Raw genomic sequence first — 25,676 nt, 5'->3', positions numbered from 1 at the left:
TCTCTCTCACTCGCCCCCTCTCTCTTTCCCCTCTCTCCTTCCCCCTCTCCTTCCCCCTCTCTCTCTCCTTCCCCCTCTCTCCCCTCCCCCCTCTCTCTCTCTCTTCTTCCCCCTCTCCCTTCTTCCCCCCCCTCTCCCTTCTTCCCCCCCTCTCCCTTCTTCCCCTCCTCTCCCTTCTTCCCCCTCTCTCTCTTCTTCCCCCTCTCTCTCCTCCCCTCTCTCCCTTCCTCCTCCCTCTCTCGCTCTTCTTCCCCCCTCTGTGTCTCTCTCTCTCTCCCCCCTCTCTCTCTCTCTCCTTCCCCCCTCTCTCTCCTTCCCCCTCTCTCTCTCTCCGCCCTCTCTCTCCCCCTCTCTCTCCCCCTTCCCCTCTCCCCCTCCCCCTCTCTCTCTCCTTCCCTCTCTCTCTCCTTCCCTCTCTCTCTCCTTCCCTCTCTCTCTTCTTCCCCCTCTCTCGCCTTCCCACTCTCTCTCTCCTTCCCCCCTCTCTCTCTCCTTCCCCCCTCTCTCTCTCTCCTTCCCCTCTCTCTCTCTCCCCTTCCCCTCTCAATTTCTCTTTTCTCTCTCTCTCTCTCTCTCTTCCCCCCCTGTCTCTCTCTCTCTCCTTCCCCCCTCTCTCTCTCCTTCCCCCCTCTCTCTCTCCTTCACCCTCTCTCTCCTTCCCCCTTCTCTCCCTCCTCTCCCCCCTCTCTCTCCTTCCCCTTTCTCTCCCCCCTCTCTCTTTCCCCCTCTCTCTCTCTTTCCCCCTCTCTCTCTCCTTCCCCTATCTCTTTCTCCTTCCCCCCTCTCTCTCCTTCCCTCCCTCCCTCTCTCTCTTCTTCCCCCTCTCTCTCCTTCTTCCCCCTCTCTCTCTCCTTCTTCCCCCTCTCTCTCTCCTTCCCCCCTCTCTCTCTCCTTCCCCCCTCTCTCTCTCCTTCCCCACTCTCTCTCTCTCCTTCCCCCCCTCTCTCTCTCCTTCCCCCTCTCTCTCTCCCCCCTCTCTCTCTCCTTCCCCCTCTCTCTCCTTCCCCCCTCTCTCTCTCTCCTCTCTCTCTCTCTCTCTCTCCTTCCCCCTCTCTCTCCCCTTCCCCCCTCACTCTCTCTCTCTCTCTCTCTCCTTCCCCTCTCCCTTTCTCTCTCCTTCCCCCTCTCTCCAACTCTCTCTCCTCCCCCCCTCTCTCCTTCCCCCCTCTCTCTCTCCTTCCCTCTCTCTCTCTCCTTCTCCTCTCTCTCTCTCCTTCTCCTCTCTCTCTCTTTCCCCCTGCTCTCTCTTCCTTCCCCCCTCCCTCTCTCCTTCTCTCTCTCTCTCCTCCCCCTCTCTCTCTCCTTCACCCTCTCTCTCTCCTTCACCCTCTCTCTCCCCCTCTCTCTCTCTTTCCTCCCCCCTCTCTCTCTCCCCCTCTCTCTCTCCTCCCCCTCTCCTTCCCCCTCTCTCTCACTCTCCCCCTCTTCTCCCTCCTCCCCCTCTCTTTCCTCCCCCTCTCTCTCTCCCCCCTCTCTCCTTCCCCCTCTCTCCCCCCCCTCTCTCCTTCTCACTCTCTCTCTCTCCCCCCCTCTCTCTCTTCCCCCCCTCTCTCCTTCCACCTCTCTCTCTCCCCCCTCTCTCTCTCCTTCCCCCTCTCTCTCCTTTCCCCCTCTCTCTCTCCTCCCCCTCTCTCTCCACCTCTCTCTCCCTCCTCTCCCTCTCTCCCCCTCTTTCTCTCTCCCCTCTCTCTCTTTCCTCCCTCTTTCACTCCTTCCCCCTCTCTCTCCTTCCTCCCCTCTCTCCCCCCTCTCTCTCCTCCCCCTCTCCTTCCCCCTCTCTCTCACTCTTCCCCTCTCTCTCGCCCCCTCTCTCTTTCCCCTCTCTCTCTCCTTCCCCCTCTCTTCTCCCCCTCTCTCCCCCCTCTCTCTTCTACCCCTCCCTCTCTCCCCCTCTCTCTCTCCTCCCCCTCTCTCACTCCTCCCCCTCTCTCTCCCCTCCCTCTCCCCCCTCTCTCCCCCCTCTCTCTCTCTCTCCTCCCCCCCCCTCTCTCTCTCTCTCCCCCCTCTCTCTCTCTCCTTCCCCTCTCCCTTTCTCTTTCCTCTCTCTCTCTCCTTCCCCCTCTCTCTCTCCTCCCCCTCCCTCTCTCTCCTCCCCTCCCTCTCTCTCCTCCCCCTCCCTCTCTCTCCTCACCTCCTCTCTCTCCTCACCCTCTCTCTCTCCTCCCCCCTCTCTCTATCTCCCCCCTCTCTCTCTCTCTCTTTCCCCCCTCTCTCTCCTTCCCCCTCTCTCCCAATCCCTCTCTCTCTTTCCACCTCTCCCCTCCTCCCTCTCTCTCTCCCCACCCTCTCTCCTTCCCCCTCTCTCTCTCCTTTCCCCCTCTCTCTCCTTCTCTCTCTCCTCCCCCTCTCTCTCCCTCTCTTTCTTTCCCCCCTCTTTCTCTCCTTCCCCCTCTCTCCCCCCTCTCTCTGTCCCCCCCTCTCTCTCCCCCCTCTCTCTCACTCTCCCCCCCTCTCTCTCACTCTCCCCCTCTCTCTCTCACTCGCCCCCTCTCTCTCTCCTTCCCCCCTCTCTCTCCTTCCCCCTCTCCTCTCTCTCTCACTTGCCCCCTTTCTCTCCTTCCCCTCTCTCTCCTTCCCCCTATCTCTCTCCTTCCCCCTCTCTCTCTCCTTCCCCCTCTCTCCTTCCCCCCCTCTCTCTCCTTCCCCCTCTCCTCTCTCTCTCTCCCCGATCTCTCCTTCCCCCTCTCTCTTCTTCCCCCTCTCTCTCCTCCCCCCTCTCTCTCCTTCCCCCCTCTCTCTCTCTCTCTCTCTCCTTCCCACTCTCTCCTCCCCCCCTCTCTCTCTCTCCTCCCCCCTCTCTCTCTCCTCCCCCTCTCTCTCTCCTCCCCCTCTCTCTCTCCTCCCCCCTCTCTCCTCCCCCTCTCTCCTCCCCCCTCTCTCTCCTCCCCCTCTCTCTCTCCTCCCCCTCTCTCTCTCCTCCCCCCTCTCTCTCTCCTCCCCCCTCTCCCTTTCTCTCCTCCCCCCTCCCTCTCTCTCCTTCCCCCCTCTCTCCTTCACCTTCTCTCTCTCCCTCTCCTTCCTCCCTCTCTCTCCTCCCCCTCTCTCCTCCCTCTCTCTCTCTCCTCCCCCTCTCTTTCCTCCCCCCCTCTCTCCTTCGCCCTCTCTCTCCTTCCTCCCCTCTCTCTCCTCCTCTATCTCTTCCCCCCTCTCTCTCTCTCCCCCCCCTCTCTCCCCCCTCCTCCCCCCTCTCTCCTTCCCCTCTATTCCCCTTCTCTCTCCTTCCCCCCTCTCTCTCTCCCCCTCTCTCCCTCCTCTCTCTCTCTCTCTCTCTACTTCCCCCCTCTCTCTCTCCTTCCCCCTCTCTATCTCCTTCCCCCTCTCTCTCTCCCCCCCCTCTCTCTCTCTCCTTCCTTCCCCCTCTCTCTCTCCTTCCCCTTCTCTCATCTTCCCCCTCTCTCCTCCACCCTACTCTCTATCCTTCCCCCCTCTCTCTCTCCCCCCCTCTCTCTTGCTCTCTCTCCTTCCCTATCCCTCTCTCTCCTTCCCTCCTTCTCTCGCTCTCTCTCCTTTCCTTCTTCTCTCTCTCTCCTTCCCTCCTTCTCTCTCTCTCCTTCCCTCCTTCTCGCTCTCCTTCCCTCCTTCTCTCTCTCCTTCCCTCCTTCTCTCTCTCCCCCTCTCTCCCCATCTCTCTCTCCCTCTCTTTCTCTCTTTCTCCTCTCTCTTCCCCATCTCTCTCCCCCTCTCTCTCCCTCCCTCTTCACCCTCTCTCCCCCTCCCCCCTCTCTCTCTCTTCTCTCTCTCCTCTCCCCCCTCTCCGCTGGCCGCCCAGGGACCATCCCCGCACAGGACCCCCGTGACTCAGTCCCAGCGGACCCCCCCTCCTACCCAGCTCACCAGGATACCTCCTGCAGCCGCCGTCCAATTCCCCCCGTCTCTAGCCTCTAGACTCGGGGGACAGACCGCGGCTGCAGCCTCGATCCCGCACAAGCCGGCCACCTCCTCTCTTCCACTTTAGTTTAGCGGGCCCCTGGAACACCGCCTCCTCACTACCGGACCTCACTGCCGGGGGAAGGGCTGACACCGGAAGCCAGGACACCCACAGCTCAGGCCCTACCCGGCATCCATCGTCGATCCTCCCAGATGCGGCTGCAGTACTAGTAAGTAGTGGCCAGGTCTACCCTCTCCCTCCATCCCCCCCAACAAAATATGGACATCAACATATTCGACAATGTACCGCTACCCTGGATGGACCACCACGCCATCAAATTCAAAATCGCCACCAACACCACCCTGCAAAACCAGAATCACGCAATAACAACACACTGGTCTAGATCTCAGAAGAAACGACACTCCAAACTCTTCAAAACCACATTATCAAACAAAATAGCAACAATAAATTTAAACCACTCAACTGAACAAACACTCAACTCCTTAAACAATGCATTACTACAAACAGCAGACTCAGTGGCCCCAAAACACAGAACACTCATCCGCAAAAAAAACTCGGGATGGTTTATTGGCACCCTTACTCTACTGCAGTGCGAACGCAGAAGAGCTGAAAGAGCCTGGAGAAGAAACTCCACTAAGGAAAACCACTCAAACTACAAAGCTCTCACCGAGAAATACCACAAAGCAATCTTCAAAGCTAAAAAAGAACATTTCTCGAACACCATCTCAACAGCCTTAAACCGCCCTCAGGAACTGTTCAAAATAGTCGCCCAGACTATGAACCCAACTTGCCTAGAGCCCCCAGTAAATGAAACTCAAAAAGTTTGCAATAAGCTATCGGACTTCTTTATCGACAAAATCGATAACATCCGTAAAACAATTCAACAGAAAAAAACTAACAACCTCAATCAACTAAAGCAAAAAGAGGAAATCGATACAAACATCACACAAGGACCGAAATTCTCACTAATCCCAATCACCACTGACAGCACCAAAAACATCATCAGAAGCCTTAGAGACAGCACTTTACCAAACGACACCATTCCCACAAAACTTCTGAAAGAATGTTCCGACATCCTCGCTCCCACTATAACACACCTCATAAATCAGTCGTTCAAAGAAGGGACTGTCCTGATCGCCCTCAAGCAAGGCATCGTCAAACCTCTTCTAAAGAAACCCAACCTCAACCCTAAAGACCCTAACTACCGCGGACCAATAACAAGTCTCAACACCATCTCCAAGGTCATGGAGAAAGCAGTCGTACAACAGCTACAACTCCACCTGGACACACACAATCTCTTGGACCCCTGCAATCAGGCTTCCGCCCAGGCCACGGCATAGAAACAGCACTCCTCGAAGCTGCAGATGATGGAGAATCAAGTCTCTTGGTACTTCTGGGCCTCAGTGCAGCGTTCGATACAGTGGACCACAACACCCTACTCATCCGCCTCGCAGAAGTAGCAGGAATCATAGATTCAGAGCTACAATGGTTTGCATCGTTCCTGGAAAATCGCTCTCAGACAGTGAAACTAGAAGCCTTCACCTCTGCAACCCGGGCAATATCGTATGGAGTCCCTCGAGGGTCACCTTTATCACCAGTCCTCTTCAACATCTATATCCGTCCGCTCCCCAAAATAATCAGAAATTCGGACCTCCACTACCACTCGTACGCTGACGACATGCAACTCTACTTTCGGATCACCGGACAAAAAGACCACTATCAACTAGAAAAATGCCTCACATTGATAGACAACTGGATGACCACTAGCTACCTCAAACTCAACGGATCCAAAACAGAGCTTCTCCTACTACATGCAAACCAAAACTCAAAAACCAAGAACCCTTTGGACTCCGCCCACTGCCTTAGGACAGACCATCGCACCAAGCACCAAAGTCAAAAGTCTTGGAGTCATTTTTGCACAAATTGGATCAGTAGTCAGCGGATCTCACCACCTTCTTTGCCTGCTATGCAGACCCTTCATTCCTAAAGAGGACAAAGCAGCAGTAGTTGGAACCATCAATAACACCTGACTCGACTACGCAAACTCCCTCTACGCCGGACTACCTAAATACCAGATTGCACGCCTACAACTCATCCAAAACACCGCAGCAAGACTGATAACAGGAAAAAAACCCTGGGAACCCATTTCCCCTTCCCTGAGGAGCCTACATTAGTTAACCATAAAGGATCGGATCACATTCAAGACCCTCTGCCTCACCCACAAATGCCTACATGGAAACGCGCCTCAATACCTATGCGAGAAAATAAAACGCTACGTACCTAATCACAGTCTTCGATCAACCCACCAAAACCTACTCCACGTTCCCAAATCCCACTACAATTCAAAGGGAGAACGAAGATTCGCAGTCCAAGGACCACAGCTATGGAACACTCTATCGACCAACATCCGAATGGAAGAAAACCATCAGGCCTTCAGGAAGAAACTCAAGACCTACCTCTTCTAACAAGCTGGACCCACAGTATGGACCAAGCGCCTTGAGGCGATTCAGTTTGCATTTGCAGCGCTATACAAGTCATTCATTCATTCATACTATACTTTTGGCAGGCAGGTGATTCAGTTAGCTGCAGTGTATTTCATATCTATATACAGTCAGTCTAGTGTATATATATATCCACTGCATACAGTTTAGCTAGATCTCACTGCAGTCCGTTCCTGGTGTACTCACTGTTTCTACTATACTTCTGGCAGGCAGGTGATTCAGTTAGCTGCAGTGTATTTCATATATACAGTATCTCACAAAAATGAATACACCCCTCACATTTTTGTAAATATTTTCATGTGACAACACTGAAAAAATGACACTTTGCTACAATGTAAAGTAGTGAGTGTACAGCTTGTATAACAGTGTCAATATGCTGTCCCCTCAAAATAACTCAACACGCAGCCATTAACAAAATGGCAACAAAAGTGATTACACCCCCAAATGAAAGGGTCCAAATTGGACCCAAAATGTCAATATTTTGTGTGGCCACCATTATTTTCCAGCACTGCCTTAACCCTCTTGGGCATGGAGTTCACCAGAGCTTCACAGGTTGCCACTGGAGTCCTCTTCCACTCCTCCATGATGACATCACAAAGCTGGTGGATGTTAGAGACCTTGCGTTCCTCCACCTTCCGTTTGAGGATGCCCCACAGATGCTCAATCAGGTTTAGGTCTGGAGACATGTTTGGCCAGTCCATCACCTTTACCCTCAGCTTCTTTAGCAAGGCAGTGGTCCTCTTGGAGGTGTGTTTGGGGTCCTTATGTTGGAATACTGCCCTGCGGCCCAGTCTCTGAAGGGAGGGGATCATGCTCTGCTTCAGTATGTCACAGTACATGTTAGCATTCATGGTTCCCTCAATGAACTGTAGCTCTCCAGTGCTGGTAGTACTCATGCACCATCAGACCATGACACTTCTACCACCATACTGGACTGTAGGCAAGACACACTTGTCTTTGTACTCCTCAACTGGTTGCCACCACACACGCTTGACACCATCTGAACCAAATAAGTTTATCTTGGTCTCATCAGACCACAAGGCATGGTTCCAGTAAACCATGTCCTTAGTCTGCTTGTCTTTTGCAGGCTTTCTTGTGCATCATCTTTAGAAGAGGATTCCTTCTGGGACGACAGCCATGCAGACCAATTTGATGCAGTGTGTGGCGTATGGTCTGAGCACTGACAGGCTGACCCCCACCCCTTCAGGCTCTGCAGCAATGCTGGCAGCACTCATATGTCTATTTCCCAAAGACAACCTCTGGATATGACGCTGAGCATGTGCACTCAACTTCTTTGGTCGTCCATGGCGAGGCCTGTTCTGAGTGGAACCTGTCCTGTTAAACCTCTGTATGGTCTTGGCCACTGTGCTGCAGCTCAGTTTCAGGGTCTTGGCAATCTTCTTAAAGCCTAGGCCATCTTTATGTAGAGCAACAATTATTTTTTTCAGATCCTCAGAGAGTTCTTTGCCATGAGGTGCCATGTTGAACTTCCAGTGACCAGTATGAGAGAGTGAGAGCAATAACACCAAATTTAACACACTTGCTCCCCATTCACACATTGGGGAGGGGAAATGGCTAATTGGGCCCAATCTGGACATTTTCACTTAGGGGTGTACTCACTTTTGTTGCCAGCGGTTCAGACGATAATGGCTGTGTGTTTAATTATTTTGAGGGGACAGCACATTTACACTGTTATACAAGCTGTACACTCACTACATTGTAGCAGAGTGTCATTTCTTCAGTGTTGTCACATGAAAAGATATAATAAAATATTTACAAAAATGTGAGGGGTGTACTCACTTTTGTAAGATACTGTATATACAGTCAGTCTAGTATATATATATATCCACTGCATACAGTTTAGCTAAATCTCACTGCAGTATATTCCTGGTGTACTCACTGTTTCTACTATACTTCTGGCAGGCAGGTGATTCAGTTAGCTGCAGTGTATTTCATATATATTTATACAGTCAGTCTAATATATATATATATACATATATATATATATATATATATATATATATATATATATATTCACTGCATACAGTTTAGCTAGATATCACTGCGGTCCATTCCTGGTGGTGTACTCTTTCTACTATACTTCTGGCAGGCAGGTGATTCAGTTAGCTGCAGTGTATTTCATATATATACAGTCAGTCTAGTATCTATATATATTCACTGCATAGAGTTTAGCTAGATCTCACTGCAGTCCATTCCTGGTGTACTGTTTCTAATATACTTCAGGCAGGCAGGTGATTCAGTGATCTGCAGTGCATAAAATATATATACAGTCTCCTACATATATATCCACTGCATTCTAGTCTAACCAAGCCTATATCTGACTGCAGGTAGTTCCCGGTGTATGTTTTCAAATACACTTTCAGCCAGGCAGGCAGGTTAATCATTGATCTGCAGTGCATAAAATATATATACAGTCTCCTATATATATATATATATATATATATATATATATATATATATATCCACTGCATTTTAGTTTAGCCAAGCCTATATCTGACTACAGGCCGTTCCTGGTGTACGTTTTCAAATACACTTTCAGGCAGGCAGGTGATTCAGTGATCTGCAGTGCATAAAATATATATACGGTCTCCTACATATACAGTATGTATCCACTGCATTCTAGTCTAGCCAAGCCTATATCTGACTGCAGGTAGTTCCTGGTGTACGTTTTCAAATACACTTTCAGGCAGACAGGTGATTCAGTGATCTAGAGTGCATAAAATATATATATATATATATATATACAGTCTCCTATATATATATATATATATATATATATATATATATCCACTGCATTCTAGTCTAGCCAAGCCTATATCTGACTGCAGGCCATTCCTGGTGTACGTTTTCAAATACACTTTCAGGCAGGGTGGCAGGTGATTCAGTGATCTGCATTGCATAAAATATTTATAGTCTCCTACATATATATATATCCACTGCATTCTAGTCTAACCAAGTCTGTCTGACTGCAGGTAGTTCCTAGTGTATGTTTTCAAATACACTTTCAGGAAGGCAGGCAGGTGATTCAGTGATCTGCAGTGCATAAAATATATATACAGTCTCCTACATATATATCCACTGCATTCTAGTCTAGCCAAGCCTATATCTGATTGCAGGCTGTTTCTGGTATATGTTTTCAAATACACTTTCAGGCAGGCAGGCAGGTGATTCAGTGATCTGCAGTGCATAAAATATATATACAGTCTCCTACATATCTATATCCACTGCATTCTAGTCTAGCCAAGCCTATATCTGATTGCAGGCTGTTTCTGGTATATGTTTTCAAATACACTTTCAGGCAGGCAGGCAGGTGATTCAGTGATCTGCAGTGCATAAAATATATATACAGTCTCCTACATATCTATATCCACTGCATTCTAGTCTAGCCAAGCCTATATCTGACTGCAGGCCGTTCCTGGTGTACGTTTTCAAATACACTTTCAGGCAGGTGATTCAGTGATCTGCAGTGCATAAAATATATATACAGTCTCCTACATATCTATATCCACTGCATTCTAGTCTAGCCAAGCCTATATCTGACTGCAGGCCGTTCCTGGTGTACGTTTTCAAATACACTTTCAGGCAGGCAGGCAGGTGATTCAGTGATCTGCAGTGCATAAAATATATATACAGTCTCCTACATATATATATATCCACTGCATTCTAGTCTAGCCAAGCCTATATCTGACTGCAGGCCGTTCCTGGTGTACTTTTTCTAGTAAACTTCAGGCGGTGTTTTGCTAATAAAGTTTCACAGAATGTCTGGAAGGCCACCAAGGAGAGGCAGATGCTCACAGGCCACTAAAAAAAGGGCAAGCAGGCTCTGTGTCTACAGCCAACAGTGCTGGTCGTAGACACGGTGCGTCCTCAGCACGTGGCCGTGGTGCACGCTTGTCCTTTTTTTCGGCAGCTGGCCGTGTTGATCCACAACATGCAGAAGAGTTGGTAGTGTGGATAACTAAGCCATCCTCATCGTCCTCATCCTGTCACCCAGGCTCAGAGTAGTTTGCCTGCCAATGCAGCTGCCAAAGCGGCCTATTCCATCGGCTCAATGTCATCATTCACTCCTTCCCTAGCCCCACCATCATGCACGGAGAAGTCCCCCAAACTGTTCGACCACAGTGTCGGGTACATGCTGCAGGAGGATGCGCAGCATTTTGAAGGCTCTGATGATGGTACCCAGGTCGAGGAAGGCAGTAACATGAGCCCAGAGAGAGGGGGTGCCCAAGAAGGACAACAAACTGGCAGTCATGTTCCCCCAGCTGCAGCATACTGCCAGGTTTGCTCCAGTGACGAGGAGAGAGGGGATGATGAGGTCACTGACTCTACGTGGGTGCCTGATAGAAGAGAGGAGGAGTAGGAAACACATCTCAGACGAGGCAGGATGCCCTCCAGGGGCCAGCTTAAGGGCATCCACCCGACTGCATCACACCGCAGAGCTCCACATGTGCAGGGCGCTGCTGACTTCCTGTGTATTTTGAAAAGTTCTGTGGTGTGGGCCTTTTTTGATACGTGTGCAGCAGATCGCACCATTGCTGTTTGTAACATATGTCTGAAGCGTATCAAGCATGGCCAAAATAACAGCTGCTTGAGCACCACATGCTTGACCAGACATATGTTGACCTCCCATGTAGTCCGTTGGTAACAGTACTTAAAAGACCCACACCAAAGAACAAGGCAGACCTCTCCTTGCTCCTCATTAGCTGGGATCTCCAACCCCACTATACCTTCAGTCCTCTCAGAAACCTGCACTGAGAGGAGTGAAGGTGTAGAATTAGGTGTGCTTGCGGGCAATCTGCTATCGCTACATCAACATCCGATTGTAGCAGGCAAATTTCCCTACCCCAGTTGCTAAACCGTAGAAAGAAATTTGGTCCCAGCCATAGACATGCTCAGTGGCTGAATGCTAGCTTGGCTAAATTGCTAGCACTCCAAATGCTGCCTTTTCAGCTGGTAGACTCTGCCCCCTTTCGTGGATTTGTGGAATTTGCGGTTCCCAAACGCCATTTCTTTTCACGGAAAGGCCATTTTGGCTCTCTACCGGCATGTGGAAGGCAATGTCTTGGCCTCATTGGACAGGGCGGTCAGCGGTAAGGTACATATTACCGCTGACTCATGGTCCAGCAGGCATGGACAGGGACGTTACCTTTCTTTCACGGCACACTGGGTAAGTCTGCTGGCAGCTGGGAAGGATGCAGGACAGGGTGCAGTATTGTTGGAGCTTGTTCCGCCACCACGCTTCCAAAATGCTAGTAGTGGTGATTCTGCCACACCTCTCTCCTCCACCCCCTCCTCTTCTTCCTCCATGGCCTCTTCCTATGCAGATTTCTCCTCAGAACCAGCGGTGCCCGGTAGGCGTTCAAGGGGCTACGCAATCACTCAGGCAAAAAGATGCCATGCGGTGCTTGAGTTGGTCTGCTTAGGGGACAGGAGCCACACTGGGGCAGAGATTCTGTCAGCTCTGCAGGGGCAGACTCAGAGGTGGTTGACCCAGGCTTACAGGATCTCCTGAGGCAGAACAGGAAAGTCTGTGGGCATTTCCGCCGGTCATATAATGCCAGTACTCAGCTGGGTGACCTTCAAAAAGAATGCCACCTGCCCAAGAACCGCCTCATTTGTGACATGCCCACCAAGTGGAACTCAACATTGGCAATGCTGCAGCTGCAGCTGTGCCATCAATGAGTACCTGTGTGAGTGTGGCACCAGGACAGGGGGAGCTTGGCTTTTTTTCACCACGCCAGTGGCTACTGATCAAGAATTCATGCACTGTCCTGTCTCCATTTGAGGAGGCCATGAGGATGGTGAGCAGTGACAGTGCATGCATCAGTGATACTGTCCATCTTGTCTACCTGTTGGAGCACACACTTCGTGGAATAATGGACAGGGCACTTGAGGCAGAACAGAGGGTGGAAGAGGAGGACTTTTTTACCTCTCAAGGCCCCCACAGTATTCCTGCGGGCTCCGCCAATCACACAGGAAGAGGAGGATGAGGATTGTGTCTGCATGGAGGTGGAGCCTGGCACTCAGCATCAGCAGCCGTCTTAAAGGGATTGTTTTCAGTCCCCAGAAACCCATGGACTTGTACGTGGCTGGGAGGAGGTGGCTGTGGATCATGTCATCCTTAGTGACCCAGAGAACTCCGGATTAAATGCCTCAGCAAACCTTCGCTGCATGGCCTCCCTGATCCTGCAAAGCCTGTGAAAGGACCCTCAGATTTGTGGTATCATTACTGGCTGGCAACCCTTCTTGATCCACGTTACAAGGGTAAGGTTGCAGAACTTATCCAGCCTTCGCAGAGGGAGCAGAGGATGAAACATCTTCGGGAGGCCTTGCAGAAAGGTTTGTGCAATGCGTTTCCAGAGCCTGGGAGGTTACAATTTCCTGGTCCTCCTGGACAACGTGTATCTGAGGCTTCGGTCAGTCACAGAAGGAGCAGTGGAGAAGGTGGCCATCTGACCGATGCATTCAGACAATTCTTTAGTCCACAGCCCCAAGGTCTGATCAGTTCCAGCAACCATCGCCAGCGTCTGATTTACAGTGCAGGAATACCTAGGGGCAAGATCAGACTTGGAGACCTTTCCAACCGAAAATCCACTGGGTTACTGGGTCTTGAGGATGGATCACTGGCCAGAGCTTGCACAATATGCAATTGAGCTACTGGCCTGTCCTGCATCCAGCGTTCTTTCTGAATGCACATTCAGTGCTGCTGGAGGCTTTGTAACCGATCCCAGAGTGCGCCTGTCCACAGACTCAGTTGATCGGCTCACCTTCATAAAAATGAATCAGTCTTGGATCACCAGCTACCAAGCACCTGATGCTAATGTAACCAATTAATTTTTCTATGAATGTGAGATCCTTTGAAGACTGCCTATGCTGATTGACTATCCTGTTATGCTGAGTGACTATCCTATTCCTCCTCAATGTTCATGTTGATAGCTTCTAAGAACAATTTTGTTTCAGGGAACCACCACCAGTGCCTAAGGCCCAATTTTTCTGCCCCTGTTTAATAGGGGCGTATAATTATAATTTTTGCTGTAATATTTCGCTGCAGGGCTCATTCTTGCGCTCAACTAGAGTATCTGTGAGGGGTGGCAGTGTTGTGGCACCACTACCAGTGCCTAAAGCCCAATTTTTCTGCCCCTGTTTAACAGGAGCATGTAAATACAATATTTGCTCTAATATTTCACAGCAGGGCCCATTCCTGCGCTCAACAAGAGTATCTGTGAGGCTTTACTGCCACCACCACCGCCTAAGGCCCAATTTTTCTGCCCCTGTTTAACAGGGGCATGTAATTACAATATTTGCTCTAATATTTCATAGCAGGGCTTGTTCCTGCGCTGAACAACAGAATCTGAGGGGTTACAGTGTTGTGGCACCACACCACCACCAACGGCCCAATTTTTCAGCCCCTGTTTAACAGGGGCGTGTAATTACAATTTTTGACCTAATACTTCACAGCAGGGCCCATTCCTGCGCCCAACAAGAGTATCTGTAAGGGTTACAGTGTTGTGCCACCACCACCACCACTTTCTAAGACCCAATTTTTCTGCCCCTGGTAAAAAGGGGCATGTAATTACAATTCTTGATATAATATTTTGCAGCAGGGCCCGTTCCAGCGCCCACCAAAAGTAACTGTGAGGGCTTAAAGTTTTCTGGTACCACCAACACCTAAGGCCCAATTTTACGCAGAGTGTATAGTATATACAGGCAGTCTGTATAGTATAGGTTATACAGGATGTATAGTATATACAGGCAGTCCTCTATTTTCAAACATCTGACTTACAAACGACTCCTACTTACAAACGGAGGGAGACAACAGGAAGTGAGAGGAAATCTACCCCTAGGAAGGGAAATTCTCTCCTGTAGGAGTTAATATGGGAAAAAGGTGTCTCCACTGATGCTTTATCACCAATCCTTCTTTCCCTAATAGCCCCACATTTTCAAAATCCAATTGGCATTGGGACAGAAAGTGAGGTGAAATCTTCTGAACAAGGGCGCAGACAGCAAAAAAAAATGTTACGGGGTGATAACCCTGCCCTATATTATCCAAAAAGCCCCTCACAATGAGCACAGCACAAGGATGGGGGGAGACCCTCATAATGAGCACAGCAGGGGTGCAGCCCCAGGAGGAAGTCAGCACAGCACAGGGATGGTGGGAGCCCCTCATAATGAGTACAGCAGGGGTACAGCCCCAGGAGGAACTTCCTCCTGGGGCTGCACCCCTGCTGTGCTCATTATGAAGGGCTCCCATCATCCCTGTGCTGACTTCCTGGGTTTGTACCCCTGCCGTGCTCATTATGAGGGGCTCCCACCATCCCTGTGCTGTGCTGACTTCCTGGGTTTGTACCCCTGCTGTGCTCAATATGAGAGGGCTCCCACCATCCCTGTGCTGTAATGACTTCCTGGGTTTGTACCCCTGCTGTGCTCATTATGAGGGGGCTCCCACCATCCCTGTGCTGACTTCCTGGGGCTGTACCCCTTCTGTGCTCATTATGAGGGGCTCCCACCATCCTTGTGCTGTGCTGACTTCCTCCTGGGGCTGTACCCCTGCTGTGCTCATGAGTGTCTCCCACCATCCCTGTGCTGACTTCCTGGGTTTGTACCCCTGCTGTGCTAATTATGAGGGGCTCCCAGCATCCCTGTACTGTGCTTACTTCCTGGGGCTGTACACCTGCTGTGCTCATTATGAGGGGTTCCCACCATCCCTGTGCTGTGTTCATTATGAGGGGCTCCCACCATCCATGTGCTGTGCTGACTTTCTCCTGGGGCTGTACCCCTGCTGTGCTCATTATGAGGGGCTCCCACTATCCCTGTGCTGTGCTGACTTCCTGGGTTTGTACCCCTGCTGTGCTCATCATGAGGGGCTCCCACTATGCCTGTGCTGTGCTGACTTCCTGGGGCTGTACCCCTGCTGTACTCATTATAAGGGGCTCCCACCATCCCTGTACTGTGCTGACTTTGTGGGTTTGTACCCCTGCTGTGCTCTTTATGAGGGGCTCCCTGTACAATCCTTTCATTTACACTAGCGTGTGAAGGTCCCCCTTACATTGGTGGTCAGTGTAAATCCCTCCCTACATTAGTGGTTCCTGTGAATGTTCCTATTAGATCAGTGGTCAGTGTAAATCCCCATTACATTAGTGATCAATGTGAATCCCCTATTTTATTGGTGTCAGTGAAGAAATCCCTCTTTATATTGGTAGGTGAGGTAAAATCCCCTGTTACATGGTGGTCAGTGCAAATTCCCTCTCACATTGGTGGTCAGTGTAAATCCCCCCTCACATTGGTGGTCATTGTAAATTTTCCATTACATTGGTGGTCATTGTAGAATCCCCCACTATATACTTGCCCAAAATTTCCAGCTTTGCTCTACATGATTCAGAATTTACCACAGTGTACTGCCTCCTAACTAATCCTACCCCCACCACTGCCACTGATCCCATCAACCCCCCAGCATTGCCACTGATCACACTCCCTCCCCCCAGCATTGCCACTGATCCCAGAAGTCCTAGAATCTCTAGGATTTTTCTGTCTATTGATGGGTCCCCTCACCTCCCCAGTCCATGGTGTTCAGGCAGTGAGGAGATGATGTGCTGTAACCTTTAACAACCAATCAGTGAACAGTAATGATGTGCACTAACCTCTTGCAACCAATCATTAAGCGGTAAGGATATGCACTAACCTCTAGCAACCAATCAGTAAGCAGTAATAATGTGCAGTAACCTCTAGCAACCAATTGGTGAGTGGTAAGGATGTCCAGTAACCTCCAGCAACCAATCAGTGAGCAGTATTTGTGTATACTAATCTTTAGCAACCAGTCAACAGAAGTCATGTGCTGTAACCTCTAGAAAATAATAAGTGAGCCATAATATGTGCAGTAACCTCTAGCAGCCAGTCCGCGAGTGGTAAGGATACACTGTAACCTCTGGCAACCAATCACAATGCTGGCTGATCTGATTCAGTAAACTGATTTTGAGTCTAGCTGCTATTTATTATAGACTCAGAGCAGGTGAAGAGTGAAATTGCATGAGGGGGGCTCAAGAAAATGTTTTCCCAGGGTCCAAACAATATTAAACACAGCCCTAGGCGTATGCCTGGGGACCCTTGGAGTAATGTTACTTTGGATTCAAGTCCATGTCTCCCCAAGACACACAGACTCTTGGATCCATGTTAAGGGCCTAAATGCCACATTTCCAGAAAGGACTGCTTTACACTGTGGGACTCATAGCAGATGCTGATCTCATCAGCAAGCCATCTGTCTGGGGTTGTCTACTATAATGTGTTTATTGCAAGAAGGTCTATTGTGCCTCCTAAGGGTCTTTTACCCATTGTTAGTTGTGCTAATTAACACACCTATTATCTGATTGTGTTCTGTGTTTATACTTATGATAATGCGTATTGTACCTTATGAGCTTGGAGTCGGCAAGTCTGACCTGCAATGAGACATCTAGGTAATTAATTAAGAAACTTCTGTGATGGGATTAGCCATGAGTCAGCTGTAGCTCGTTAGCTAAACCATTGTGTAATGTTTTGGGTAAATATTTGGGTCATTGTTAATGTGGTGAGTGAGCTCCTTCTCAAGTGTATAAAAGCCTGTATTCTTGTTCAGATAAACAGTTCCAGCTTTGCAGCCAAATGAGTCCTGCCTGGTTCTTGGTTTTAACATGTGGCTATAATATCTAATATCTATATTCAGACTGGAGGAAGTGGTATATGATGGAAGCACTCAAGCGGAGTGTGGGATATTCCGATACAGGCACAACAGTTTCCTCATGACGGAATGGAGGAGGGTTTGGTAGTCAGTAGGGGTGCAACGGATCAAAAATCTCACGGATCGGATCGATCCTTGGATCAGAGTCACGGATCGGATCATTTTCGGATCAGCAAAAAAAAAACAAAAAAAAAAAAAACACACAAATCTTGTTACACCCACCGGAGTTTTAGATTTAAAAGCTATTTTCAACACAAAACCAAGCATATATGCATAAATACAGTATTTGTGCATATAAGTTCGGTTTTGTGTTGAAAATGGCTTTTAAATCTAAAACTCCGGTGGGTGTAACAAGATGTCCGTTTGCCCCCTTCTCACTCTATCATTATTGTACTGTGCAGGAGTGTGGGGTGTAGCAAGATGGCGGCGACGAAACATCGAGACAGCGGCCGCTTCCGGGTGTACCAAGATGGCCGCTGCTCCGGAGCTAGGCCGAAGCCGCGGCCTTTCCTATGGCTGAGGCCGCAGAGTGCTCCGCGGATCGCGGGTGTGCCGATCCGTGGAGGGTGATCCGTACGGATCACGGATCGGCAACGATCCGTTGCACCCCTAGTAGTCAGCACTCTTAAGGCACAGGTGGCTGAATTCTTTGTTTTAGTATGTAGTAGCCACATTGTCTCTGCTACTTTCAGCGCTCACTTATGGTCTGACACTGCTACAACAAAAATGTGTTGTCTTTGAAAAACCTACATAATAAAGACTTTTTTTGGACTGGGTTGCCGCTGTTGTATGTGAGCCAATGGGGAAAGGAAAGTAAATTATTACATATGTAATTTATTTGATGACACAATATGTTGTCACTGATCATGTCCCTGAGAATTGTAATGTTATTCGTTGCCCCAGTGGCAAGGTCTGTTCGGACGAAAGACGTAGGGCTGAGTTTCAGCAGTGACGTCATCCCACAGGGTGTTCAATGTGGGAGTTTTTTTTACATGCTGTTTGACTTTTATCTACTTAAGTAGATGCCTGATTTTCCTAAATAAATATGTCTTTTACTACACCACAAGCAATTTTCCCTTCCTCTTTTATATGCTGCCTTCTTTGTGGCTGAGCAGAGGGCTGCCTGTTTAATCTGTTGAGAAGGACGGCTCTCAATGGCATCTTGAATTAGTGGAGATACACGCATACCTTCCATACATTTGGGCAGCAAGCTGTGGGAGTGGAGGTTCTAATCCAGGGGTCTCACACTGGCAGCCCTCCAGCTGTTGTGAAACTACAAGTCCCATGAGGCATTGCAAGGCTGACAGGTACAAGCATGACTCCCACAGGCAGAGGCATGATGGGACTTGTAGTTTTGCAACAGCTGGAGGGCCACCAGTTTGAGACCCCTGCTCTAATCCATCCACCTGTTGGCCAGGATGGCATATTACAGATGTGGAGGCTGACTTCAATTCACTTACCAATTAAGGCATGTGGAGGCTTACACTCATTTATCCATCCATCCAGCTATTAAATTGTGTAATTGAAGATAGCAGATCCTAACAATTCATCCATCCATTGGTGGGATGTGCCCCCCATAAGCGTTGTTAGACCTCATTGGAATAGGGGGTCTAACCCTTTGGGAGGCAGAATCTGTGTTACACATTTGGATTCATTGAATTATTCCGTTTGAAAGACTTTCACTGGCAAAATTTATTTTCACTGGACTATTTTTCTTTCTTTTTTCTTCATTTTAATAGTAATGGGACTTTTTGATTTGGATTTTTTTTGATTGGCAGCACATGTGAACTGATTATTTATATGACGTTGCAACACCTGTATGGGTTTATATTCTTTCTAGTGTGGATAATTAGTGAGTGCAGCTATCAGCCTTGGAATTTGTTTTGATGACACTTTAGCGCAAGATTTGGATTTTTGCTAAATTATTTATGAAACCATGTGCAGTTTTAAAGCATCCCCTAAGCATGCGGTTTGAAGGATTTTTTTGTCTTAATATCGACCTTTAGGCTACCTGAAAACACCCTTTTTCTACAGACAAAAAAAAAAATATATATATATATATATATATATATATATATATATATATATATATATATTTTTTTTTTAGCCTTGGTTCATATCCTTCAGGCTCTGTGTTTGTCAATCCCTTGCCTATTAGCCCTGAACATGGCCATTACTGATATCGAAGGTACGGCTTCAGGATTCAAACCTTATTAGCATTTGCTGAATTAAACAGGTAAATTCGGCTCATCCCTCTTTTTAATTATGGTAAAACAAAAGAATGAAAAACAGTGAAATTGATGCACACAGTCACAACATACACATAATAATATATATATATATATATATATATATATATATATAACTATATGAATTTTTAACAATGTTCTAAAATGGTTACCAATATACACAGGACTCATTTATTTAATATCATTCATGCCCCTTCATAGTCAACTTACACATTTGACATGACTGTAAATCAATCTGGTCTAGTCTAGCCCACTGAATTATGACATCTCCAGCATATGTTAGGCAAGGTTGGATTGATACAGTGAAGGACATCTGAACATCTATACCAATAGATACAAATCTTGAAGCTCATTTTTTTGACTGTACAACCAACAGAATATTTAAGAGGGAGAGTAAATGCTTTCTGCCAATCCTCACTGCTGAATTTTGTTCCTAATTCTCTTTCTCAAGTAATTGTATAAGGTTGGAGATTAGGATGAGTAAGAGTAGACAATATTGTGTAAATTTGGGAAATCGAGTGAGGTTGGGGAGGGGGGGCGAGTCACATAACAATAGTTTCTCTAAGGGAGTAGGATGAGAAACCAACCTGTGTCTGTCCAGCAAATATTGGATGAAAGACATAAGTTATTGGTTCGAGAACAAAGTCTGTATTCCAGGTAAATTAGAGATAATATTGAGAGGGGCAGATGGAGAATTGGCAGAAGAAGATACTGAACTGGAAAGCTTCACTCCAGGGACCAATTAAGGATCTATGTATACCAATGGGAAAAGACGGATTGTCAAATAGTGGCGTCATGGGGCCTACCTATGCAGACATACTGGAAGTAGCGCTCTACTTATTCCACTAAATTATTGGCATCATTGGGCCTACCAAATAGTGGCGTTATTGGGCCTACCTATGCAGACATATTGGAAGTAGCAACCCACTTATTCCACTAAATTAGGGTTTGGTCCATAGGTGGCAACACAAAACCTGTGTCCTTCAGTTTATTTGGTAAGGTCCATGGGAGAGCCCAGAGATCAAGTTGGGATAAAGACTGATTGATCTGCACCCACAACTTAAATGTAAACTTATGGAACCAGTGGAGAAGCCTCGCCAGGACTGATGCTTGATAATAGAGTGAAATGTCTGGGGCACCTGTGCCTTCTTTCTTGTTAGAGACAATATTTACTATTCAGTGGAGGTTGTATCGAAATCCAGACAAAAGTAGTAAAGAGTTTGCAAATTTTTTTTTTTTTAAAAAAGAAGATGGGCCCCATATTGGGATAGTTTTAAAAAAAAGATACAAAAATCTGTCAATGGGGTTCATTGTCCAAGAGCATTTATCCTTCCAAACCAGGACGGCGGTTCTGTTTCATAATTTTTGATATCTATACAGTCTTATTAAAGAGGAGTTCAATATTCAGAGAAAAGTGGTGAGACAAATCAGATATCGGAATATGAACCCCTAGATATTACAAAGCTGAAGAGCAAATCCAAAATGGAAAATTCACTTTCAAAAGCTGAATGGATGACGTGGAAAGAGAAACACTGAGTATGGGGCAGTGGATACACAAGGAAGTACTTAACTCCGTATGAGTGCATGGACACACAGAGGAATAACACAGGCTGGGAGAGCACAGGAGCTGGTATTGGGAGGCTGGCTGGAACTCACAGAGTGGTGCAGAGAAGCAGGTAACTGACTGAAGTGGAAAAAAAGACAAGGTGGTGACGAAGAAAATTTGAAGATTGGATGCTGGCAGGAATGCACAGGGTCACTGGACAATCAAAAGATCAGGCTCAGGGGTTCAGGCTGGATTGACTGATTGGGAACTGCTGAGACACAGAGGAGCTGGACAGACGCTAGAAGTCATGGAGAGCGTGCTGAAAAACACTAGACAAAATCATCTGAGAAAACAGGGGGTCTGGCAGCTAGCATGTGAATGTGTGATTCAAAAAGTAAGCAAACGCTTGTTTGCCCTTTAAGATAGTGCCCCCTGTGTGACTGGCTGCAGCGCTGGAGGAAGCGGACACAGAGGGAATGACCTGCAGTTGGAGCATGGAACAGGTAAGTGTGACACGACACACAATCCTTTCTACAATAGCTCCACCTCCGAAAATCAATACTATAATCTCTTGCAACTCTCCTCCACCATCCACACTAAATTCTCCGACAGCTCTCCTCCACCATACACTCTACCTTCTCTGACAGCTCTCCTCCTACCATCCACATTACATTCTCCGACAGATCTCCCACACCATCCACACTACATTCTCCGACAGCTCTCCTTCACCATCCACATTACATTCTCCGACAGCTCTCCTCCACCATCCACACTACATTCTCCGACAGCTCTCTGCCCACCATCTACGCTACATTCTCCGACAGATCTCCTCTCACCATCCACACTACATTCTCCGACAGCTCTCCTCCACCATCCACACTACATTCTCCGACAGATCTCCTCCACCATCCACACTACATTCTCCGACAGCTCTCCTCCACCATCCACACCACATTCTCTGACAGCTCTCCTCCCACCATCCACACTACATTCTCCGACAGCTCTCCTCCACCATCCACACTACATTCTCTGACAGATCTCCTCCACCATCCACACTACATTCTCCGACAGATCTCCTCCACCATCCACACTACATTCTCCGACAGCTCTCCTCCACCATCCACACTACATTCTCCTACAGATCTCCTCCACCATCCACACTACATTCTCCGACAGATCTCCTCCACCATCCACACTACATTCTCCGACAGCTCTCCTCCACCATCCACACCACATTCTCTGACAGCTCTCCTCCACCATCCACACTACATTCTCCGACAGCTCTCCTCCCACCATCCACACTACATTCTCCGACAGCTCTCCTTCACCATCCACTTTACATTCTCCGACAGCTCTCCTCCACCATCCACACTACATTCTCCGACAGCTCTCTGCCCACCATCTACGTTACATTCTCCGACAGATCTCCTCTGACCATCCACACTACATTCTCCGACAGCTCTCCTCCACCATCCACACTACATTCTCCTACAGATCTCCTCTCACCATCCACACTACATTCTCCGACAGCTCTCCTCCTACCATCCACACTCCATTCTCCGACAGCTCTCCTCCACCATCCACACTACATTCTCCTACAGATCTCCTCTCACCATCCACACTACATTCTCCGACAGCTCTCCTCCTACCATCCACACTCCATTCTCCGACAGATCTCCTCCACCATCCACACTACATTCTCCTACAGATCTCCTCCACCATCCACACTACATTCTCCGACAGCTCTCCTCCACCATCCACACTACATTCTCCGACAGATCTCCTCCACCATCCACACTACATTCTCCTACAGATCTCTTCCACCATCCACACTACATTCTCTGACAGATCTCCACCATCCACACTATATTCTCCGACATCTCTCCTCCACCATCCACACTACATTCTCTGACAGCTCTCCTCCACCATCCACACTACATTCTCCGACAGCTCTCCTCCACCATCCACACTACATTCTCCAACAGCTCCTCCCCCACCATCTACACTACATTCTCTGACAGTGAGCATAGGGATTCTCACTGGTGTGAATTCTTTGATGTTTAACAAGGACTCCTTTATGAGTGAAAGATTTCCCGCACTCTGAACAGGAGTAGGGACGCTCACCTGTGTGAATTCTCTGATGTGTATCAAAATGATCTTTCTTAAGGAAAGATTTCCCACACTCTGAACATGAATAAGGACGCTCACCCATGTGAAATCTTTGGTGTTGCACAAAGTTTCCTTTCTGAGTGAAACATTTCCCACACTCTGAACATGAATAAGGACGCTCACCCGTGTGAATCTTCTGATGAGTAAGAAGAGTATTTTTCTTATGAAAAGATTTCCCACATTCTGAACATGAATAAGGACGCTCACCTGTGTGAATTTTCTGATGTTTAACAAGGTCTCCTTTATGAATGAAAGATTTCACGCACTCTGAACATGAATAAGGACGCTCACCTGTGTGAATTCTCTGATGAGTAAGAAGAGTATTTTTCTTAACGAATGATTTGCCACACTCTGAACATGAATAAGGACGCTCACCCGTATGAAATCTTTGGTGTTGCACAAAGTTTCCTTTCTGAGCAAAAGATTTCCCACACTCTGAACACGAATAAGGACGCTCACCTGTGTGAATCCTCTGATGAGTAAGAAGGTTATTTTTTTTAAGGAAACATTTCCCGCACTCTGAACATAAAAAAGGACGCTCACCCGTGTGAATTCTCTGATGTTTGACAAGGTCTCCTTTGTAAGTGAAAGATTTCCCGCACTCTGAACATGAATAAGGACGGTCATCCGTGTGAATTTTCTGATGTTCAACAAGATGTCTTTTATGAGTGAAAGATTTCCCGCACTCTGAACATGAATAAGGACGCTCACCCGTGTGAGTTCTCTGATGATCAACAAGATGTCTTTTATGAGTGAAAGATTTCCTGCACTCTGAACATGAATAAGGACGCTCACCCGTGTGAACTCTCTGATGAGTAAGAAGATTATGTTTCTTAAGGAAAGATTTCCCGCACTCTGAACAAGAATAAGGACGCTCACCTGTATGAGTTCTCTGATGTTTAAGAAGGCCACCTTTATTGGTGAAAGATTTCCCGCACTCTGAACAAAGGAAAGGACGCTCACCAATGTGAATTCTCTGGTGCTGAAGAAGTTGTCTTTTCTTACTAAAAGATTTCCCGCACTCTGAACATGAGAATAGATTGTCACCTCGGTGATCTCCTTCATGGGGTGAGGAAGATTCCTCGGGATTAGAAGGATCTGTTGATCGATCTGCAGTGTGAGATCTTACATGGATATTTACAATCATAGTATGTGATTGATGAGAAGATTCCCCCTGATCAGAGGGATCCATTGATGTCTCTGGACAGGAAGGTCTGTGATGTATATTTTGTGTATTTGGATTTCCTCCTGGAGGATCCTGTGTGATGACATTATCTTCTGACTTACAATCAGCAGATAATAGAAGATGTCTCTCCGAGGAATTCCTGACATCACATCCATCTGTTGGAAAGAAGTAAAAAAAATAATAAATCTCAGCAGATGACAAATAACTGGAGTTTTAGCTCCTCCTCCCCGTCAGTGGAATAAGTGGAAATGCCGATCTCACAGCTGGGCTCCTGTTCTCCCTCCAAAATCAATCAGAAAAGTCTTCACACCGAGTCCATATATGATCTAAAAATTATTTAATAATCAATATCTATGACTAAGTCTTCAGTAGCAAAAATGCATTTGTGGTTTGTTACTACATCGGATTGCTTGGATTTTAAATTATAAAGAATTTGCAGATCCTGTATGGAAAAGGGGGGTGGGATAATATAAATGCACTCACAAAAGTAACAAATGACAGGCCGGTTGGAGTAAATTAAATTGAATCAGGGAGCTGGCGACCTCTAATGGTACACATCCAGCCTTGGCTTGGCCGGAGAAGTAACGTCAGGCGGAGGAGTTCGGCCGTACTTTCGGTTTTCAGGCCATTCACAGAATTCTACAATAGTATTAGCACACAGCTCTACTCTCCTAATACACGGTTAGACTACGAGGTCCGGTCTCCTCCTACATACCGTATCTCATAAAAGTGAGTACACCCCTCACATTTTTGTAAATATTTTATTCTATCTTTTCATGTGACAACACTGAAGAAATGACATTTGGCTACAATGTAAAGTAGTGAGTGTACAGATTTATAACAGTGTAAATTTGCTGTCCCCTCAAAATAACTCAACACACAGCCTTTAATATCTAAACTGCTGGCAACAAAAGTGAGTACACCCCCTAAGTAAAAATGTCCAAATTGGGCCCAAAGTGTCAATATTTTGTGTGGCCACCATTATTTTCCAGCACTGACTTTCCCCCCTTTTCGGGAAGGAGCTCACCAGAGCTTCACAGGTTGCCACTGGAGTCCTCTTCCGCTCCTCCATGATGATATCACAGAGCTGGTGGACGTTAGAGACCTTGCGCTCCTCCCCCTTCCCTTCCCCATAGATGCTCAATAGGGTTTAGGCCTGGAGACATGCTTGGCCAGTCCATCTCCTTTACCCTCAACTTCTTTAGCAAGGTAGTGATCGTCTTGGAGGTGTGTTTAGGGTCGTTATCATGTTGGAATACTGCCCTGCGGCCCAGTCTCCGAAGGGAGGGGATCATGCTCAGCTTCAGTATGTCACAGTACATGTTGGCATTCAGGATAAGTCACTAATACAACAGTTGGAGTAAGAATACCTTGCAAAACCACACATTAAACCTTTATCAGGCAAAC

General features: G+C 47.6%; 1 protein-coding gene across 1 annotated transcript in view; it reads right to left on the bottom strand.

Annotated features, from left to right (window-relative positions):
* Positions 1-25,676, bottom strand: part of LOC141106872 (uncharacterized) — a 136,952-nt gene that overhangs the window by 24,268 nt on the left and 87,008 nt on the right. Inside the window, 2 exon segments of the mRNA XM_073597800.1 lie at positions 21,025-21,052; positions 22,924-24,424. Coding sequence (XP_073453901.1) covers positions 21,025-21,052; positions 22,924-24,424 — 1,529 coding nt within the window.

The sequence above is a fragment of the Aquarana catesbeiana genome, linkage group LG08, assembly GCF_042186555.1.
Source record: "Aquarana catesbeiana isolate 2022-GZ linkage group LG08, ASM4218655v1, whole genome shotgun sequence".
Taxonomy (NCBI): Eukaryota; Metazoa; Chordata; class Amphibia; order Anura; family Ranidae; genus Aquarana; species Aquarana catesbeiana.
The sequence above is the reverse complement of the archived record's forward strand: the minus strand, read 5'-3'. Positions and strand labels throughout refer to the sequence as shown.